We start from the raw sequence: 23,297 nt of genomic DNA, 5'->3' as shown, positions 1-23,297 counted from the left end.
TAACTAAACTTACTCTGCAACACCCCCACCCCCAAAAAAACTACCCAAACCTATAAAACCAACTCCTATCCCACCGCCCTTTGCCAATGCCCTTTTCGGCCTTAGCCACCTGCACCCAGGTGAATAAACAGCCATGCTGCTCACACAAAGCCTGTTTGGAAGGTCTCTTCATTCAAAGTGAACGTTTTTTCAACAATCCCTACCTTTGCTCCTCTATGCCTTCTGGGTTTTTTTCCTGACAACATTTACAATTTTCTCTTTATCAGTGGTCTTTAGCAATTTAATTACAATGTGCCTTAGTGTGGTTTTTTGTTTCTTCTACTTAGGGTTTGGTGAACTTCTTGGATTTTGGAGTTTATGTTTTTCATTAAATTTATAAAAACTTTTGCTATTCATTCATTCTTTTTTTTTTTTTTTGAGATGGAATCTTGCTCATTCGCCCAGGGTAGAGTGAAGTGGTGCAATCTTGGCTCACTGCAACCTCCGCACCCCAGGTTCAAGCAATTCTGCTGCCTCAGCCTCCTAAAGTAGCTAGGATTACAGGTGCCCAACACCATGCCCAGCTAATTTTTGTATTTTTGGTAGAGATGGGGTCTTGCCACGTTGGCCAGGCTGGGTTCGAACTCCTGACCTCAGGTGATCCACCTGCCTCAGCCTCCCAAAGTGCTAGGGTTACAAGTGTGCATCACCGTGCCCAGTAATTTTCAAGTCTGTGTGTTTATGTTTTTCATTAAATTTATAAAAATTTTCACTATTTCTTTATATATTTTTTTCTTTCCCTTTTTCTTCTCAGACTCTAATTAGATTGCTTGACATATTATCCAGTGGCTCACTGAAGGTCTGTTCACTTTCACCCCACCATCTGTCTGTCTGCCTCTTTGTGCTTCATTTTGGATAGTTTCTATTGCTATGTCTTCAAGTTAATTGACCACACCATCCAATTGTTTTTCATGTCCAGAAGTTCCATTTTGGTCTGTTTTAGATACCTATTTCTTTCCTCTCAATGTTCAAGCTTTCCTTTACATCTTTAAGTTTACTAATAAGATATATAATACTCATTTTAAGGTCTTTGTTTATGAATCTCATCATCTGTCAGTTCTGGATTTGTTTCTACTGATTGATTTCTCCTGATTTTTTTATTTTTTAATTATTTTTATTTACTTATTATTCCCTCCCTCCCTCCCTCCCTTCCTTCCTTCTTTCATTCCTTCTTTCTTTCCATTTATTTGACATAGGGTCTCACTATATTTGCCCAGGCTGGTCTTATACTCTTGGGCTCAAGCAATCTTTCCATTTTAGGCTCTCTAGCAGTTGGGGCTACAGGTACATACCACTATATCTGGCTTACGTGTTTTATTTTTTGGTTTCTTTTTATGCCTGGTAGTTTTTGACTGGTGCCAGACATTGTAAATTTTACATTGTTGGGTGCTGAATTTTGTTGCAGTATAAAGAGTGCTGGATTTTGTAAAAATGCAACTAAGTTACTCTTGGATTAGTTTGATTCTTTAAAGCCTTCCTTTTAAGCTTTGTTATGGTGGGTCCATAGCATCCTTTATTCTGGTGCTAATTTAGCCCATTTAGGTATGACCATTTTGAGAACCCCAAACAAGACCTTGTATATTCTAAGTCTCTCTACTCTGGCTCTTAGGAACACAAACTAGTCCCAGACCTGTATGAGCTCCAAGCATTACACAACCTACCGCATTTCAGGTAGTTCTTCCCTTGGCTTCAGCGAGTTTTCTCCTATGTGTATACGACTCTGTGATCCGACAAAGACTCCAGGGGACCCTGTTCCAGATTTCTGAAGTGCTCATGCTCCTCCTAGCACGCTTTATTGTTTCTTCTTTGGTACTCAGCCTCCTAAATCTTAGCCCCCTTGACCTCCCCAAATTCTGATTTCTGCCTCCTCAATTCAGTGAGACAGCTGGGCTCGGTTTCCATGTTCCCTACCTACACTGCGGTGTGGAAACTGCTTCAAGCCAGTATACTGGGGCAATAACATGGCTCACACTGACTGTTTCCTTTCTCCCAGGGATCAGAGAGTTGCATCATCTGTGTTCCACTGTCTTGAAAACCACGGTTTCTTTTTTCTAGTTTGTTTTCAGCAAAAAAGCAACTTCCATAGTGCTTCAAGGGTATTAGAAAAACGTTCCAAGGCTTGTTTAGATGCTATGCCTATGTGTAACTTTCATGTCTTCATTCACAATCCTACCTATTCCTGTTCACAACCCAAATTAGTAGACTGAGGTATCTGATGTATATTGCGTAATCTGAGAGAGAGAGACAGACAGATAGACAGAATAGGAACAAGTAATGAGCCTGATGCTGTGGTAGAGAACATGCTATCTAGACACCTGGGTTCTAGCCCCAGTTCTGTCGCTAACTGGGTATGTGCTTTTAGTAATTTAACATTACAATGCCTTAGTTTCCCCACTATATATAACAACTATGGAATAAGACTATAGGTGCCTTTCGCACAAAACAATGTTACTCTCTTTATTTCCTCTTAAATCCATTCCCACCAGCTAACCCTTTTTTAGGACAAAGCTATAACTGGTCAAATTCTTTAGCATGCTTTCTACCCCAGAAGAATCAAACTGAACTAAGGGATGGAATTTTTGCTGTGCCACAGTTATAATTACAATAGTATAGCCAAAACACACAAAGCTAGATTATATGCTAACTTTCAAATAAAACTTCTCTTCTGTATTTTCTACAAGTAGACACCAAAACCATTCCTTATTCATCAAGATAAATGCTTACTTTCCATTTTTTTTTCTAAAGAATCCATAGAAAATAATTTTTGTTTTATTATCAATACTAAGAATATCAACTTTTCCCTGCTAATTTCTTAGCTTACAGAGCAATACAGAAAGAATCTCGTTCACTAGATTCATTTCCTTGGGCAATTAAAGAAGAATCTTTTATTGACAAAGCTATTTCCTAATTCTGCTTGGGGCAAAGAAGCCACATTGTTAGTAAACGATTGGTGGTTTCATGGAAATCTTTACTCAAGCAGATTCTTCACCTCGTATTTTCCTATGGTCTTCCTAGACCAGCCCTTTAATTCCTCACTCCCACCCTTTCTCTTTCTCTCTGTCTCTGCCTGTCTGTCTGTCTCTGTCTCTCTCTCATAGCTCAGTATTCTTTTCCACACCCAGGGAAGTGAGAGAGCACAAAGCTGTAGGGAACAGTGCAGTGGGCAGAATTGCAATCAGCCATTACCTGGTGAGATCCAGAAGGCAGACTCTTTACAAGACTCTCAGTGTCAGAGGGGGACTTCCGAGGAGCCTGCTTAACTGGTGACAAACTCTCTGATGTACTGCAGCTGATAAATTGGCAATTTGAAGAACAAATTAAAAAATAAAATAAAATAAATAGAAACAAAAATATAGAAATGCAAGTGACACCAAAATGAAGCAACAGATGTATAAAAACAAAAGACAACAAAACAATGGGTATCAAAACAATCACATATTTTAAAACTATTTTTTATCCCTGACACTCACTCATTCTTCTAAGTCAATGAACTCATCACTGGGGGAGGCACAGAAACAAATGTGGTACAACCTCTTCAACCCAGTTTACAAGAACCATATTGAGATTCTGGTTACAAAACACATTTATCCTTTTGCTGTTTGTCCTTTCCCCCTGCCATCAACCCACCTTTGGGATAAAGGTTTAAGGGAACAAGCTCTACGGTACCTTTTAATAGCTTAATGGCAATTCACTTTTGTTATAATCAAAGGCAAACTTCTTCTGAATGTATGTTTTCAATTACAGATATATATCTGGGCAAATCTTGGTTTATCTTGTTCCCTCCATATTTTTATTCCCTACCAATACCACAATCAAATCCCCTCAAAAACACAGGAAGTCGTGAATGAGACACTAAGGAATCCCATGTCATACAGGCTGAACCTTTTCAGGGGGACAGGAGTCTTTAACCACAAGCACTATTTCATAAACAAATCAGGGAAAGTGAATGCCAGGAAGTAAGCAAGCTGAGGTACAGTATAAGGATTTCTCCATGAGATGTGTCATCAGTACAGCTTAAAGCCTTATGATATATACTTTTTAAAACTTAGGAGTTTGGGGAGAATCACATTTAAAGTGTCATTACTAAGACCAAAGCATACCACGCATTCTGCAACCGTTCTTTCTCTGAAATGGGAGGCTATATGCTCTGAACCAAAATGGCTTAATTATTCTAACACATAATCAGTCAGGATCTTAATTATTGAAAACACAATACATGTATGAAAAAAGAAAACTAATACACACACACACACATACACAATGGCATTTTACACGAAGAGCACATATATTCAGATGTGCATAAAACCTCTATGTAACTCGACAACCCAATTTCATCCGGGAGGTATGCTCAACATGTTTCCAGTACAAACATGTGACATATTCATGGACAAACCATAACAGCTGTTGGGTTAGCTCAGAGCTAGCTGGTTAGTCATCAACAAGGGAGAGGGGCGGAATACGTACACAGGAATATTAACAGGAACGGGCAATGTGATTAGTTACCATGTGTCTAGTGGGAGTGGAAGAGGAGACCCAGCCCTGTTATAGTCCCAATGTGTCTTCTATGTCAGCTTTTCTTAAGCAGTGGAAGATAAGCAGGATCTGATCCCAGCACACCAAGGTAGAAAAGGTAGGGAAGGAGGAAAAAAACCAAAGTAAGAACAGCAGCATTCATGATGCCATGCAGGAGTCTAAGGAACTCTTTCCTGCGCCTCTTTAACCCCAACGCAGGAACTACAAACACCGGCACGTCACCACCCTGGATTAGTCTCATGTTGAAAACCAAAACCAACAGTCCAGCTATATTTAATCATAAAACACTCACCATGCAAGGGGGCAGATATAGTCAGCAGAACAGAAGCATTCCAAGCAAGTAATATCTGAATTTGAACACTCAAACTTGTTAAAACACCGCACTCCTAAAAACTCTAGATCAGAATAGCCCATAGATAGAAGTTTCCACCATCCACCAGCGAAAGAGTTCAGGACATGCAATCCTTTCACGTCACAGTCCCTTCAGGATGGTTAAAGTTAGATCTGTGTATCTGCAACACTGCTCATGCTACACCAGCTTGAATCCAGCCTTCACTCCCAGTCTTACCACGTGAGTTCTACAAAGCTTATATGGGTTAGCTTTCCAGCTGGAGTGGGGAAAAGAGAAGGTCCTTTAATTAGACACACACCCTATGCTCAAACCTGTTCCTTTTGAGAAGCCATAAACTAAAAGGAAGTCTATGTTTCTTTATTGCTGATATATTTTGTTATCAACTCTTATTATCCCATTTTGGGTGAATCTAGCTAAGAATGATCAAAGCAATAAAGCTATTTAAGCTTTGAGTGGGGTAGGGGAATTACAAAAAGGAAAAGCCCTGCATCATCATCACGTTGGGCTGGGGGAGGTAGTTTACTAAAACCACTTCTTTTTCTTCTCTCTTCTTTCTCTTCTTCTTCTTCTTCTTTTTTTTTTTTTAAAAGACAGGGTCTTGCTATGTTGCCTAGGGTGGATTCAAACTCCTGTGCTCAAGCAATCCTTCTGCCTCAGCCTGAGTAGCTGGGACTATAGGTGCATGCCACTACCTCCAGCTCACAACTTCTTAATTATGGTTTAATATTTACCCAACTGGAAAGAACCACCTTGTGAGTTTATTACCAAGAAATTGAAATTAAATTCTTAAATTCGGTAAGTGATATCTTAAGAATATTAATTGCATAGTGGATAGTACTGAAATACAGAGCACAGACTGCTGAGCAACTCATCTCACCAAACCTAAGAACGAAACTGGAACAGAGATTAGAATCATATTCCACATTTAATAGCAGGCCCACTGATTTCTGCTTGCCCATGTTAGAACACCTCCTAAGAAGACTGCCTCATTCTGACATGAAAGAAAACAGTAGTTAATTCTTCAAAATCCCTTTTTCATTAAATAGAAGTTTTTATAAACCCTGATTCCCTCCCTCCACCCCTGCCCTAAAAAACAGTGCTTCTTACCCAGTGTAATCCCGTTTAGAGTTTTTCCTTCTATAGAGGACAGCCAGAATCATGCTGATGAGCAGAATGAGACCTACGACCACAGCAGTAACTATGCCCACCACTACCCAAACTGGAAACACAGGCAAACTCTCTAGAGAGAAAGAACAAAATGGTTTTAAGGTACATTGCTACAGAGAGAAACAGGATTTTTACTAAATTAACAAGCAAGTATCTTCCTTTAGCAGTTACCATACCCTCTTTTATTATCCCAATTATGAGATCCTACTATCTATCCTATTACTATCTAATTCACGACACATAAATATTAGATGAGAAAGAATGAAATATGGAACTAAGCATTTCTACACCCACAATCCCTCTAAAGTGCTCTAAAGAGAAACTGGAGGTGTGAATTTACCTCGATCTATTCTCCAACAAAGCAAGCTTTGTCTCAAAAATGAGACACCAGAACCTGCATTTCCTGTTCTTTCTCAAAATCAAAAAAAATAAATAACTGTGCTATTGTTGAAAATGTAAACTTTCTCCTGGAGAATGTAAAACAGTATTAATCTCCTTCTTTCCACTGCCCATCACATCCAAACATAATGAATTTAGTCTTTCTTCTAATTAACACTGAAAAATTAATACTCCTGAAATTAGACCAACGGCTCCAGACAGTAGGAATAAAAATGGAGAAACCCACTACTCTGGGTCAGAATAAGCAACAGTTCCCCAACTGTGTTTGGTAGAGCCACAGGTTCATGGCAACAGGGAGCACAACTGTATTGCAAAAATCCTCCCTCCAAACCCACCTTGAAATGACATTCTTGTCCTCTGACCGAACATGAGATAAAGGAGACTGCATTATTACTGCCAAAATACCCACGGAAGTACCTTTTTCTATGACATAGAGCCTAATGTGTCCAGGCTGGGCAACGATGTCAGGAGGGTTTTTGACATCACAGATATAGGTGCCATTGTGTATAAACTGCATATTTTCTATGTAGATTGATGCATCTTTCTTGTCAAGGTCTCCAGCCCAGTTGGTTCTGTCTTTAAATGGTGGATAATTCCCAGGGTACGCGTTCCCTTGGGAGTAGTGGAAAAACTGCAATTAGAAAAAAGGAACACATGAACTATTCTCAAAGGCAGAATTCCTAAACTCTGTAATGTGCATGCTATGAAAGGTTCTTTTAAAGACTTCATACTGAAAGAAATGCAACAGCGCATTACAAATCACAACTTACGGAATCTAAGCCAGACAGAAGTTTAGAGATCATGGGGCTCAACTCTGCCAGGTTTTAATGGAAGAATCAGACTCATATACCACTGCTAATCCTCTCAATATTTCACTGATATCATTATTACCACCCATAATGTTATAAAAGACAAAATGGAGACAGAGCAGTCATTTTCCCAAGGTCCCAATGATAGTAAGCTGGGGACCCAGAGTAAAATTTAGGCTCATCTGAGTCTTCAAAGCCAATGCTCTTCCAATAACACCATGATTGAGCCTAGTGATTCCCAAGGTTTCAGAAAGCTTAGTGTTCACTTAGCTTACCACTAAGATACACAGAGGCACAAAGGAAAAGAATCCTAAATATCACAGATCAGTTAATCTGTGGGTTTCTCCCTCTTTCTTCTGGTTTGCTATGGAAAAGCCATGGGTGTGTGAAAGGAACAAAGCCCAGATAGCACAAGCTACTCTTTCCGGCTTTTGAAAGTTCAGCGTTTGGACTCTTTCTCTTTCCACTCCTCACTTTCTCCTAAGTCCTGCTTTCAGCAAAGGAACTGTTTTCTCAAAGTAAACCTTGTCAAACTCAGCACCCTGGAAGCAAGTTAAGGCCCAGTGGGAGGGGATCTATCCTCACACTCAGCTCTTATCTAAGCAGCTATCCTGGAGGCCTGATGTGTTTGTTCTGGTTCTGGATGGGGTGATGGTGGGGCTGAGGGTAGAAACCAGTTTCATTAGCAATTTTCAGAACCCTTTGAGCACGCTGAAAACCCCAGTGCAGACTCATCCATTCCCATGATTTAACGATGATCTAGATTTTCTTACTCCTAAACCTCCCTCTCCATCGATCGCATTCCTTTCGCTCTAGACTCCTCGCCCAGTTGCCTGCTCACTTTACCACCTGGCTGCCCTTCTCCCCCAAACTTGTCACCTTCTTCTACAAACTTCATCTTCCTGTCGTCATGTATCCCGTCTTCACTGATGGCTACTGTTTCTTTCCTATACCATAAATCTTGGAGTAATCCTTGATTCTCTTTCTTCCCAGCCAATTAATCCCCCAATATTGTCAATCTGTGTCATTAGTTTCTCTTAGTTCTCTCTTCTCTCTATTCAGTTCCCTCTGATAATATCTGCTTTTACGCTTTCATCATCTTGGACTATGGCCTCTTAACTGGTATGGCTAACTCATCTTCCTCCACAATGCCTAAATGATCACTGATAAAGAATAATGGTTATTATTATTAACATTCATAAAAATATTTGCCCTGTATTTCCTATGACTTAAATGCTTGTTAAGAACCATGAAGGGGCCGGGCGCGGTGGCTCACACCTATAATCCCAGCACTTTGGGAGGCCGAGGCGGGTGGATCACGAGGTCAAAAGATCGAGACCATCCTGGTCAACATGGTGAAACCCCGTCTCTACTAAAAATACAAAAATTAGCTGGGCATGGTGGCACATGCCTGTAGTCCCAGCTACTCAGGAGGCTGAGGCAGGAGAATTGCTTGAACCCAGGAGGCGGAGGTGGTAGTGAGCCGAGATCGCGCCATTGCACTCCAGCCTGGGTAACAAGAGTGAAACTCCGTCTCAAAAAAAAAAAAAAAAGAACCATGAAGGGTCTGAGATTTTACCCTACTTGCGAGCTAACAAAGTTAGTTGGCCATGGATTCATGGATGCTGACAGAAGACACGGACTCCTGTGAAATCTTCACTCCCATTAAGAAGACTCATAAACAAATGCGTTTGTTCCCCCTGCCCCTCAAGTCCCACAGCGATGACAGGGAGAGGCTCACATGGATGTTGTACAAGCAGAGGCACTGCATCACAGCTGAGGAATCCCAAGCTCAGGGAACATAAATCTCTTACAAAGGGCATAAGACATGTCTGACTTTAGCCCTGAAGGGAGACACTACCTTTATATACTAAAGAGTATACAAATCTGTCCTCTGCTCCAGAGGGAAACATCATCTCTGTCTTCCAAGGCTAGTTACTGCACGAAGAAGCCCAGAACAAAGGCAGCCAGTGCCTTTGCTAGCAAGGTGTGCAAAACATGAAAGACCCATGGAAAACTGTCTCTCAACAACTCTCTAACCCTCACAAGCACCCTGCAAGGTGAGATTCACCTATGTGATACTTCACAAATAGGAAACGCGAGGCTCAGGAAACCTTGGTGACTTTCCAAAAGTCACAGGTTTTAGAGATGGACTTCAAATCCAGCTTTGATTTCAACACTTATACTATTTCCAATGTTTAATGTCTCTCGTGTAAGATCATGTCTTACCTGTTCTAAGTCCTTCGCTCTTTCTTCTTCACCAGAAAATGAACCATAAACTCTCAGTTTTGCAAACGAATCCTTCTGTCATCTGGTCTCTGCCTTCCCGTCCCACAACATCTCCACACATTCCCTGCCCGCATTTCTGAACCAGCGGGAACGAGCTACACCCACCACTTGGTCCAAGACGGCTCCCTCATCGACTAGGGGCCGTTTGAAGGCAGAGGATAAGTTGTATTTATCTCTCCTTAGCATTTAGCACATAGCGGGAACTACATAGTTTGCTGAACCAAACTGAGGAATAATGCCTTGATCAAACCAGTGAGAGATGAAAATAAAACAGTGAAAAATTCACAGAAAAGACTAGAAATCATTATCAATCAATATTTTTAAAGTACAAGCCATGGTGCTAAAGCTGTAAGGAACACTAATGATGTGAGACAGGCATGTCCTCTGAAAACACCTATATTCAGGATGAAGAAGAGGAAAATTATCATATTAAGGGATCTGTATTACAGGAGTGGCCCAGATAAGGGTAGTGAGTTTTAAGGGCTAAAAGGTGTTTTTTGGTTTTTTTTAATTAAAAAAAAAAAAAGAGGCCTTATGGAGGAGTCAGAAGGTAAAGATGGGGTACAGCTTAAATGGCAAGTGTTCAGAAGTAGGAAAACAAAGCACAAAGCATTTTTACTACACTGGAAATGATTCTATAAGAGAACAGAAGTGAGGCTAAAGTGGTAGGCTGAGCCAAAGTGTAATAAGCTTTTAATTCTAGACAAGCGTTGTCAGCAACGGGGATCTAGGTTTCTGACAACCTGCAGTGGCAAGGTGAAACTGTTGTAAGACTACGCACCTGCTTGCATATAAGGGTTGGATTGAAAGATGAAAAAACAGAAGCAGAAGAACAACAAGGGGCTACTGCACAAGACCAGACACACAGTTAACGCTGCTGAATAGAGAGCAGAGACACAGGAAGGCTGACAAAAAGCTAGACACCAGAAACAAAGTAGGAAGAACCAGCAAGGTTCTTATTTCTTGGGGACAGAAGGGATGTGGTAGGGGATAGGGAAGGAAAGGACAGAAAACACAAAACAAAACAAAAATGATCACAAAACTCATCTCTAGAAGAATACAACTACCCTAAAAAAACAAGCAGAAAAGAGAAACGGGAGAAAAAATGAGTTCAGTTTCAGACACATGGATCCCAAGGCCATGGGCCAGAAAAGCCATCTATATTATGGCTTTTGAATATAGTGGGTTTGAATATACTTTTCTTGTAAAATCTATGAAAGCAAAAAGCAACCCACTCATCTTATTAAATGTGTCCCCAACGTTTTGGAATTAAAAGATCCTATGTCAATAACTGAACATGCTGGGATTAACTGCAATCAGACTCATAAGTATAAATTGATTAGCTAAAAATATTAATCAGAAATACAGCATGTTCTTAATATTAAGTCTTGAGTTATGTAAACCTCCATGGACCCACATCACAAGAATGTTTCCAGCATAATGGAACTGCTCTTTAAAAGAAGGTTATCACCTTTGGTTGTCTGCCTGATGATTGCCTGATTTTCTATGGACTTCAATAATGGCCCTCACACCCACTCTTGCAGAAGACTTCAGTGGGAAATCTTTTCAAGTTTAAATAGTTCTTTGGACTCTCTTGAGTAAACTTATGTGTTTAATCTTGCCTCTATGGGAACATTAGTGTATGTTCTATGCTGATGCCATATTTATGTGAAGCAAGAGAATGCTTTTGCATGTCTTCCATGATATGGATTCTGTGCTCACCCTTATGGCTACTAGAAGGGAGAGCCTCTCTTATAAAGACCTTTAGACAGCTGGGCGTGGTGGCTCACACCTGGAATCACAGCACTTTGGGAGGCCGAGGCAGGTAGATCACAAGGTCAGGAGATTGAGACCATCCTGGCTGACACAGTGAAATCCTGTCTCTACTAAATATACAAAAATCTAGCCAGGCGTTGTGGCACATGCCAGTGGTCCCAGCTCCTTGGGAGGCTGAAGCAGGAGAATCACTTGAACCCAGGAGGTGGAGGTTGCAGAGAGCCAAGATTGTGCCACCACACTCCAGTCTGGGTGACAGAGCAAGACACCATTTCAAGAAAAAAAAAGACCTCTAGACTATGCATTCTCCATAGGGGAGATTCTCCCCCACGGGGGCAAACACTGGCTCTTGGGTGAAAAGTTTGGAGAAAATCTTACGCTTTTATATGTAAAACAGATACAGAGGGTATCTACAACAATAAAATTTCATAGAAGGGGGCAAAGATTAAGAAAAAATGTCAAAAGGCTCCTTTTAAAAATAAATTTTAAAAAGCACCAAGAAGCACTGCCTTAGGTAATCCCTAAAACCTATGAGGCAGTAAATATTATTAGCAGATTTTTCTACCTGAGAAATAACATGTAAGGGAAATCATACCGTACTGAAGTTTAAACAAATCGAACCTGTGTGGTGTGGCCATGGGTGAGTAACTCTCGAGTCAGTGTCTGATCTTCCCCACCCCGTCTTCCTCACAGAGCTGTGAAGATTGAATGGCACAGGCATATGATGGACCCTACACCTAGGTGGTGATCCACAAATCTAACTAGAAGAAGAGATGGGTATTCTTTTTTTTTTTTTTTTTTTTTTTTGAGACGGAGTTTCGCTCTTGTTACCCAGGCTGGAGCGCAATGGCGCGATCTCGGCTCACCGCAATCTCCGCTTCCTGGGTTCAGGCAATTCTCCTGCCTCAGCCTCCTGAGTAGCTGGGATTACAGGCACGCGCCACTGTGCCCAGCTAATTTTTTGTATTAGTAGAGACGGGGTTTCGCCATGTTGACCAGGATGGTCTCGATCTCTTGACCTCGTGATCCACCCGCCTCGGCCTCCCAAAGTGCTGGGATTACAGGCTTGAGCCACCGCGCCCGGCTGAGATGGGTATTCTTAAAGATGACAGACTGTCCTTGCCAAGTACTGACAACCTGAAATGTGCAGCAACAGTGCTAAAATGTGTGCCAGTATCTGAAGGGCATTCAACATGCTGGGAGAGCAACAGTAACAACCAATCATGTATATTAGTAATTCAAGAGCTAGACCGTCTCCTGAGCACTTACCTTGTCTAATCTCACTTGATCCTAACACCCCTGTGTGCGAGGTTTTATCATCTCCATTTTACAGACAAGAACCAGTATAGTCAGTTCATGTTTAATAAACACCCACTGCATAACTAGCACTCCACTGGTTACTAACTAACCTTTTTCCTCAACCCTCTAGTGCTATATTTCTGTTACATCCTTCATCTTACTCCAGAGTCATCTATATATCAGCCTTCCTCTCAATCATCTCTGGGTGAGAGCAAGGATTCTGTTTTAGACACTTTTGAAGGCCCTACATAACCTACTACATAGTAAGATCCCAATCAATATTGCTAAATCAGAAGGACTATATGTTAAATTTTAAAAAATCAAATCAGAAGGTATATATAAGGTGTGTGTATATGTGTGTGTGTATATATATATACACACACACACACATATAAAATTTGGGAATACATAAATACCAATAAAAATGGGGCAATGAAAGATGAAAAGATGCAGAATAAATCCTGATTAGAGTCACTGTGGTTAATTAAGATCAATTTCAGAATGGGATTTGATGGTGGAGAGGAACTGAGGGGAGGGCAAGGGGAGAATCACATGCAAAGACAAGGAAACCAGCTGCATTTAAGAGATGCTGAACTTATTTTTTCCTGGAAAGTTTGAAGCAAGAGAAGAGCCTTGAAGTCTATAATAGATAACAAATACACTCATTCTGAAAATGAGCAATCGGAAGAATGGATCACTAATTATACAGCAGTAAAGAAACCTGTGAGGTAGGACAGCCAAGAGCAGTTAAGCATTCTTACCGACACGGCAGTGTCAGCTCCCTCTGGCTGGAAGCTCCAGGAGACTGAGGTCAACCTGCCAGTCGTATTAGTAGACTTGAACTTGCAGGTCAGCTTCCCTTGTGTACCATTTGCCACGAAGATTTCTTTTGGTGTATATACTTCCAAGGCTGATACTCCAGCTATCACTGAAGAGAAAAGAATAAGGGTAGTTAAAAGTAGGACTTAGCATGAATAGCACTGTGCATTTTTGCCAGACAAGAAAAGATACAGGAAAGTTCCTAGATATATATAGTAATTCACTGCCATTATATATTTCTGGCAGAATATTCTATACCTAAGTATTTCCTACAAACAGAACAATTGCTGATAGTTTAGGTTTGTATTGCTTTTTAGTTAAGACATTTTTACTAGTTTGGCTATATTGAATATATATTTTTAAATTAATAGACTTTTAAGAAGAGCAGTTTTAGGTTTACAGAAACATTGAGTAGAAAGTAGAATTCTCATATTCCCTCACTCCTCCCGGCCACCCTGCTTCTCTTATTACTAACATCTGGTATGTCCACAGTTTACATTAGGGTTTGTGTTAGTGTTGTAGATCCATGGATTTTGACAAACGTGTATAGTGACGTCTCCACCTCTACAGAATCACACAGAACAGTTTCACTCCCTAAGTATCTCCTGCGCTACACCAATTTATTCCGGCCCTCCTTTCCCCTACACCCCTGACAAACACTGACCTTATACTGTCTCTATAGGTTTGCCTCTTCTCAAATGTTACCTAGTTAAAATCACACAGCATGTAGCCTTTTCAGGTTGGCTTCTTTCACTTAGCAATATGCATTTAGGTTTCTTCCATGTGTTTCTGTGACATGGTATCTCCTTTCTTTTTATTGCTGAATAACATACAATTGTATGGATTTACGACACTTCATTCATTCACCTATCTTGGTGGCTTCCCTGATGATCTATTTTTAATGATGTGACAGACGTATTTTTATGTCTTTAAGTTGTTCTCATGCTCATCTGTTACGCTGCCAATTGTTATCACACTGAACTTTTCTCATCATCCATATGTAAAGCAATTAAAACTATCCTAAGCTATAACTTCATTTTAAAGTCATGTTTATTATTTAACCGATCTTTTTCCTATAAAGAACTTAAGGTAGAAAATGCATACTTTGGTTTTGTTAGTGAAATCATACCTACGGTAAGATTTCAGTGTGCTAGGTAAGTATGTACTTAAGAAACAGCTGATTGCACTGTATATCACATTGTCACTTCACCCATCAAGTTTTGTCAGTTAGCCTAAGCCCAGGAAACAGTAATTAAAATGTGTTTACCACTTGGAATATAAAAATGGCTTTTTTTTTCAAGATCTGCAATCATAGGCAGCTGCAGGAACTAAGGACTGCTACTAAAAGTATTTGCCAAATTGTTAAAGATTGCTAATTTGAACACACTTTAACTGCTATAAAAGAAATGCTTTCACAGACAAAATAAAAGTCAGAAAAAAAAACTTATTTGGCCTAAAATTGTTAAGAATACCCACCTTCGATATTTTTAAAAGAAATAGTTTGCATCTATTTCTGCAAGATATAAATATCTGCAGTGTTGCAATTATTCTCAGAATGCAACAGACGGGCAGAATAAGGAAGAGTATTGTCAGCCAGGACTGATGGTCATTTACAGAATTTTTTCTCCTTGAAGACTTAACTGACTCTCAGCCAAGGAGAAAAAGAATACTCCCCCATTCCTCCCAACCATCTTGCAAATGTTTATTCTCAGGACACAATGGGCACTTTTGGCTATTCTTTTAAATAAACTGATAGCCATACTGCATCAAACAGATTTTTTTTCTGCTAAAGAGGGTGGATTATTATTACAGGGAACAATAGATTATTATTTGTGGTCCAAACCTCAAAATAAGCATTTCTTTCAGAGGAGATGCAAACAAAAGAGTTCCTTGCTATTGTGGGTAGGCAGAAAAGCAGCCTCAGGGCACTTGAGTTCAAAATGAAGGACAAAGCACAAGACTAGACTAGCGGAGCAGCTTATTCCAGGAAGCAGCACTGGCTTGCAACCCTTATTCACTCTGTGTGATTTTGACTAGTTTTCTCATGGTGATAAGCACTGGAAAGCCACGGTCTCTAAAGTCTATAATTAAGGATTCAAGGATTTTCTTAAACCAGATCCCTGCCTCAAGGCCTGGTTGCAAGATCATCCTGGGACACAAAGATGGAACTAGACCAAGTGTCCAAGTTTACAGTCACAGAATTTGAGCAAAAAGACTAACCAAATTCCCAAACGGCTTTTAGGCATCTTATTTAAGACAGAGATTTTATACCAAAGCTGGTTAATAAACAGGCGGCTTTTTAAAAAAAGCACACAACATTCGTTGGCTAATTTGAAAATGTAGCTCTTAGTCAGGATTGTGAAATCCAACGCTGGCCAATCAGCTAGCTCAAGAAAAAGAAAATGACTCCATACACAGGGAAATTAACTTCCTCTCATCCCTGGCTATCTATGCTTTCCTCTAATACTACTCTTGTCATCATTTTTGGAGATTTCATCAGTCGTAAGATAAACCTTCTAAAATCCTAGTCCGTTCATCTTCTCCTATAATCCGGTTACGTAAGATCAGGCCCACCCCAGCCACTCATTCCTTATGGCCATACCTGTTCAATCAAGTTTAGCCTAAAGCTGCCTCCTTACATATTTTAAGTTCGGCCTAAGGGTTTTTCTATTCACTATGAACTATAACAAGTGTAGGTATAAACAGACTGTAGCCAATGACCTTGTGCCAATCACCAAGTTTTAGCCAATCAAATGTAGCTAACTGTTCGAACTGTGCTCAAATAAGGCAAACGCCAAGCTATAATCAATCCAGCTGTTTCTGTACCTCACTCAGGTTTTCTGTATGTCATTTTCCTTTTTCTGCCCATAAATCTTCTACCACGTGGCTGCGCTGGCGTCTCTGAGCCTACCTTGGCTCAGAAGGCTGCCCAATTCGTGATTCATTCAATGCTCAATTAAACTCCTTCAGATTTAATTCGGCTGAAGTTTTTCTGTTATCCTACCCTAAACCAGGGCTTCTCAACCTCAGCACTTCTGACAATTGGGACAGATAATTCTTTGTTGTGGGAAACTGTACTGTGCCTTGTAGGATGTTGAGCAGCACCCCTGGCCTCTGGTAGTTAACAATAGCATCTCCCCTGCCTCCAGCTGTGACAACCAAAAATGTCTCCAGACACTGCAAATGCCTCCTCAGAGGTGAAATCGCCCCGGCTGAGAATCACAGCTTTAGACCCTATCATCAGTATCTGCATCCACTCCAGAACTGCAATTTCAGGATTTTCTACTCCCTAACTGATCACCTCTTGGCTTTTCAATATCCTCCAAAACCCTAAGTTCACTGATCCTTAAGCTACATCAGAAACTAAAATCCCAGCATGTCGTCATTTGTCTTACTCAGATTAAATCCCATGGGCCACCACTGAACTCACCCCTGTGCGAGCAAAATCGGCTCTCCCATCTCTCCCTTCAGTGCCTTCATCTGGCCAAACCGCCATCCTGGTTAAATCCAATTCTCTACCCACTCTGCAACTCTACCAGAGTGGCTGACCATGGCTGGACAAAAGCACACAATCCCACTGCCTATTTTCACCTTAAATTTATGGTCACTAACGTCAAAGGGACTCCTAATGGGGTCTGGCAATCCATCCACATTGCCCTAATCCATCTGGTTTCCATTTCCCTAGAGGACTATTTTAAACCGTCCTCTCTAACCTCAAATTCCCACTTTCTCAGGTTTCTCACTCCCATATAATGACTAAGTTTCTTATTTCATTGAGAAACCAGAAGCAATGAGAAGAGAACTTCCCTATGTCCAGACACCACAGCTACCCAACTCCCTGCATCTGTGCTCACAGGTTCTGCTTTCCCTGCACTCCTATGTAGGAGTGTCTATCTGCATTCCTCCCCAGGATCAACCTCTCCACTGCACATTACATCTCATCTTTTCTTGCCTACCAAAGGACATTCATTGGTCCAGCAATTCCCCTTCTTCTGAATTTTCACTCACTACTGAATTACCACCAGCAGCCATATAAACATACATATTTATATTTATATCCCAGGTTTAGAGGAAAAACCTTGACTTTGCATCTCCCTGCAGGCCCCTTTGTCCTCCTTTATTTTACCAATCTTGAAAGAATTGTCTGTTCACACTGTGTCCAGTCTCTCTCCTCCTGTGTTCTCTTGAATAAATCCAATTTAGGCTTTCATCTCTGTTACTCCACAGAAACTGTTCTTGTTAAAGAATGCAATGACCTCCATGGTTAATTCTCAAATCTTGTCTTATTGACTTATCTGAAACCTTTGACAGTTACTCCCTCTTGAAACTTTTTTTCTTTTTTAACAGTTTAGCTTTTGGAAAGCCTCTCCCTCTTGATTCTCTTATCTCATTGACTGCTCATTCCCTGGTTCTCCTAACTGCTATTTGAGTAAGAGCCCAGAACATTTCTCATACTGTTTATCTATTTAACATTCCTTCTCTTGGTGACCTCATCCAGTTTCAAATGCTCCCAAATGCTGATGACACCTACACACACACACACACACACACACACTCAACTTCACTTGGATATAATTGGCATCATCTCAAATTTAGTATGCCCAAATTAAACTCGAGATTCCAACCCCCAAACTTCCTTTCCATGGTCTTCTCCAAGTCAGTAAATGGCAAAGCCAGTTTTCTAGTGGCTGAGACCAAAATCCTGGACTGTTTTGTGACTCCTCTCTTTCGCACAACTTTCTTCCAAGCTGTCAGCTGCACATGTCATCTCTACTTAAAAACCTGTCTAAAAATTGATCTCTCTCTGCCTCATTTAGTGTCACCATCTTGGTCCAAGTCACCGTCATCTTTCACCTAGATTAAATATCGACAGCTTCCTAACTAGTGTCTGCCTCCTCCAGCCTTCCCCACTTCACAGCAACTGGTCCACAGAGAGGCCAGAGATCTTGCTAAAATTCAGGTCAGCTCGTACCACTCTTCTACTCCAAATCTTCTTAGGGTTTCCCATCAGCCAGGATCAGGCCAGTCTTCACGTGGCCCACAAAGTCCTACATGAGCTAACTCCTGGCCACCTCTCGGACTTCATTGCCTAGCCTGACCCCCTCAAATATGTTGCAGCAGCCACCCTGGTCACCATGTTTTTCCTCTGCCTATGGTGAGTGTACCCCTGATAGAGAATGCTATGGACAAAGAGACCAAAGGTACCCAGGAAATCTTGATGCCATAAGAGACAAGGGAAGAGTAGCCAACTGGCCAACTGTGTGAAACGCTGAGAGCTGGGTGCTCTATGTAGTTGATTGCAGGGAGAAGATCCTTGCTTAAAACTGCACCTGGTTTCCTTGCACACAGCATCTAAAATCCAAATTAACTTTTACCAAGCATAGAGCAGCAGTTTCTGACCAACTGTGATGAGCATGAATGGCATCTTGTTAGAAGGAAGTGTTCTCCTGTGTGCGTAAAGAGAGAAACTAAATCACAGGTTTCCCTCTCAGGCTGTATTCCATGCAGTCCGAGCAACGGATGAGCTCACTGCTTTCTTAAACAATTGGGAATGGTTTGCTCTGTCCATTTCCCCAACTTTTTTTTAAGAGTCTAGGAGTATTATGGGAATATACAGTAAAATTATTGTTGAATTCAGATAGCTCATTGACAGAGTCATAAAAAAGAGTTTTTAGGAACTAATTAAAATGGCTAAAAATGCAAATGTAAGGACCATTGAGATATACAGAAACTATACTGTTCTAATCTACATTCCATGTCACTAAAGACTAGAATCCCAATCTGAATAAGATATTAAATGGGTTCCTTTGAGGCCGAGGATTTATAATTATGGCACAGGCACAGTGGCAAAAATGGCTGTGAAATGTAGTAGAGCTTTGGTTGAAAAACTCATAGACGGAAAAAAAAAAGTCTCCTGTTGATCCGTGAAAAAAAACCCAGTTGTTTTGGGAATAAAAACACAGAAATGAAATAAATAAAATAGATTAAATGATATACAAACATTTTCATATCCTGCCAACTTTGGAATCTGAGCTCCACATAAACTTGCATACAAACTTCAACATGGTAATGAGCTGAGCTTACTTTCTCTCTGGGGAACTGTTCTATAAGGAGTAGAGAATCCTGCTTAGTTATGCTAGAGTTTAAGGGGCAAGAACATAAGCAAAGAAAATCCAAACAACCCTTCTCTTAGAGTATTCTGGGGAATAAGGTTTCTAAAACATACTGTTGCTCAAAGGTATCATTTAGCAATGAAGTGATACTGACCCTCAAAATAGGAGATCAATTCAAATGAAAAAAGCCTGCAAAGTCATTTGACAAGTAATCAAAAAGTCTGTGGAATCATCTGACTAGGGGTCATTTTTACAATAATCAAAGGATATTCAAAATGTAATACTCTTACAATTTAGATGGACAACGAGAACATTTCAGAAAGAAAAAAAAGCAAAGATAGAAAACGAAACAATATCCATCACAAACACAGAGAAAAAGGCAAATTCAAGAATGGTTCACCTAAGAGGCTATTTCCTGACATGACTGACCTATTTCAATATTCTGAATTACTGAAATAATAGAGTAAATAATGTCTCCCAATTACATGCCAAGATGATTTTCCTCCAAGTAAATTTAAACTGGCATACCATAAAATCATTTGAAATACACTGTAGCAGCATTATCAGGAAGAAACACTTTCACAGCAGGGAACATAGGCGGGGATCTTGAAGCTGTTACTGGTTGAAGCAATCCCATGTCATGTTACTACTGGGTCCATTTATAGCACACTGGTTTGTTAAAACCTCTTTTTTTGTTTTGTTTTGAGACAGAGTCTTGCTCAGTTGCCCAGGCTAGAGTGCAATAGCGAGATCTCAACTTACTGCAACCTCAGGCTCCTGGGTTCAAGCAATTCTCCAGCCTCAGCCTCCCAGTAGCAGAGCCTACAGGCACCCACCACCATGCCCAGCTAATTTTTGTAGTTTTTAAGGTAGAGACAGGGTTTCACCATGTTGGTCAGGCTGGTCTTGAACTCCTGACCTTAAGTGATCCACCCGCCTTGGCCTCCCAAAGTGCTGGGATTACAGGCATGAGCCACAGCACCCTGCCCCTAAAAACCTTATCTTTTTAACAAACCTTGTTAAGGTTTTCCTTGAAATTGAAAAAGGCTTTTGTTTTGAATTTTTTTAAGCACTTTGATGTTACCAGTATAAACTCCTGCTTTGTACTCTTTTAAGAGTACAATCAAGCAATCTATTTAAACAGCTTTCTGGCCTATCTCTTGTTCTCTGTTGGTACACAGCAACAGTCTGATACTGTAATATCTCCTAACAAGCATAAATATGACTTTTTGAAACATACTAAAAGAGAGGAACAAAAGAGAACACTAAATACAAATTCAGGGTAGTTACAACTGGAACAGGGTGGAGGAGGCAGGATGTGAAAGGTACACACTATTGGTAATGTTTTATTTCCCAGGCTGGTGGTAAGTACATGGGTACTTATTTTAATACTGATAGTGTAAACCATACACACATACACTCTTTTGTATGTATTTTACTTTTTACAGTAAAAATTGTAAAAGAGAGGCAGGATGACATTAGTAAAGCAATAAAAGTTTTACTTTTTAAGCTTCAGAATGTTCCAGTGGAATTCCACACATGATTCCTTCATAGTGTATACTGTGACTTTTACAATCAGGCTGGGTAAAGTCTGCTGGTGGAGACAATGCAGGCGGAGAGCTGCCTTGCTGCCACCATGGGGTCAGACTCAAATTCCTCTTGGGAACAGGGCCACCCTGCAGCTGAAGTGGGTTCCTTCCTCCTGCGAGTCAGGGCTGCTATTGTGGACCTCCCTCGGCTGGATGGCACAAAGTAGAGGGGTGGATGCAAAAATATACTCCATTCAACAAACCCTAAGTATTAACAAACTAAGCTTTTCATTAGTCAGGAACACACTCTTCTGTACTCTTTGTCTATAGTTACGCTTCAGGCCTCAATCTCAAGGGACTTCCTCTTAGCATCTGCCCCAAACTCCACACCCTGTGCTCCCTGACATCCTGTCCTTTCCTTGTCAGTGCTCTCCTCACACCCCACTGGAATGATCAGCTGTCTCTACTCCTCAGAGGGCAAAGGGCTGTGTCTACCTTGTTCACTATTATACCCTCATAACCTGACAAATGCCTAGCCCTTTCACAATGTGTTCAACAAACATTTGTTTGAATGTCAGGAAAAATGAATGAATGAATGAAAAAAGAATACAATATATCAAACTAAATTCAGATAAGCTCAGTCTTAAAAATCAACTGGCTCTACAATGAATGGTTTCAGCATAATGCCCAACACAAAAAGTGTTTGCAGAGATGATTCAGGGTCAAGTTTGAACACGGACACTACCCTGGAGGAGACTTAGATATGTTTCCTCCAAGAATCATCTTTCTGTGTAGGTGAGAGAATCATCCCAAAGGAGACTCACCTTTTGAAATATTTGATTAGAAAATATATATATATATAGCCAGACACAGTGGCTCATGCCTGTAATCCCAGCATTTTGGGAAGCTGAGGCAGGGATCAGGGAAGGACTCAAGGGATTGCTTGAGTCCAGGAGTTCAAGACCAGCCTGGGATACATAGTGAGACCCTTGTCTTCACAAAAAAACAAAATTAGCTGGGCACAGTGGTTCAAACCTGTGATCTCAGCTACTCAGGGGGCTGAGATAGGAGGATCGCCTGGGCCTGGGAGGTTGAGGCTGCAGTGAGCTGTGATTGTGCCACTGCACTCCAGCCTGAGTGACAGAGTAAGACTGTCTCAACAACAACAACAACAACAACAAAATCCGTGTATTTTATTAACACACAAGATTATCAAATCCCTCTCGGAGTCAATTCCTTTCGCTCATGATCGATGTCCAGCTGGCCACATATCTATCCTTAACCTTTTTTGTACCAACAAAGATCTTCCTGTTTCTCAAATGAGAAAAGCTCAAAGGGTCCTGAATCAGGCCAGTCATTGAACTAATCACTTGACTCTTTAAAGCCCTGGGATTTCTTCTTGCCCTCCTCTATGTATGTCCTGTTCATGTCTCTCTCTCTCCTACAAATGTTCTCCTTTCTTCAACCATTCATTCTTTCAAACACATGCTGAGACTCAGCCTCTACTCAAATGTACTAGCAGCCTAGTGGAGACAAATAAATAAACATCTACAGTGCAGCAGCAGAAGCACCGTGCCTGGTCCCTGGGATGCACAAAGTGCTTTTAGGAGATTTTACACAGTGCAGGGCTTCCATTAAATACTAAAGGCTCAAAACATTAAGCAGGCACCACAAATGTCCCAGCTGCAGCTAGCGTGAATTGTATCGCCTGCATAAAGCATCCAAACATTTCTCAGTTCTTAGCAAGCAGATGAAAATAAGGTAGTAGGAAAAATCAGATTATTTTACTTCTGCTAGAGTACTGTGAACTAAAATGCTTAACATAAAGAACATGTTGAAAGCTCTGGAGGCATATCTGATACATAAGAAAATAGCACTCTCAACACATATTTTATACTTCCCAGGGGCTGAAATGGCATATTAAAATTGCTCCTCAGGAAAAAGACCACGGTAGCTTAAATCTACCTTTCTGAGCTCTCAAGTCTTACCAGGTTTATAGATGTTAGAAGATATGTGAACCGAAATTTAACTGAAACCAGAAAAGGCCAATACAGTTACTACTACAAGGACAGAATTAGAGATTAGAAAGAATACACCTATGGTTGATGGCAGTAAGTGTATATTCCTATCCTCCAAAACAGCAAAAATTTTTAAAGATTTAAAAATACTGATG

General features: G+C 40.6%; 1 protein-coding gene across 1 annotated transcript in view; it reads right to left on the bottom strand.

The window, feature by feature from the left end:
• MPZL1 (myelin protein zero like 1) overlaps window positions 1–23,297 on the bottom strand; it is a 60,061-nt gene that overhangs the window by 9,973 nt on the left and 26,791 nt on the right. The window contains exons 2-5 of the mRNA XM_012444615.2: window positions 13,425–13,591; window positions 6,908–7,121; window positions 6,032–6,164; window positions 3,226–3,328 (exon numbers count right to left, since the gene is read on the bottom strand). Of these exons, the coding sequence (XP_012300038.1) occupies window positions 3,226–3,328; window positions 6,032–6,164; window positions 6,908–7,121; window positions 13,425–13,591 (617 nt within the window). The remainder of the gene's footprint in view (window positions 1–3,225; window positions 3,329–6,031; window positions 6,165–6,907; window positions 7,122–13,424; window positions 13,592–23,297) is intronic.

This window comes from Aotus nancymaae, unplaced genomic scaffold (genome assembly GCF_030222135.1).
Source record: "Aotus nancymaae isolate 86718 unplaced genomic scaffold, 86718_ANA_hifiasm-v0.15.2.pri h1tg000108l, whole genome shotgun sequence".
Classification (NCBI taxonomy): domain Eukaryota; kingdom Metazoa; phylum Chordata; class Mammalia; order Primates; family Aotidae; genus Aotus; species Aotus nancymaae.
Note: the sequence above shows the minus strand (reverse complement) of the source record. Positions and strands in the feature narration are given on the sequence as shown.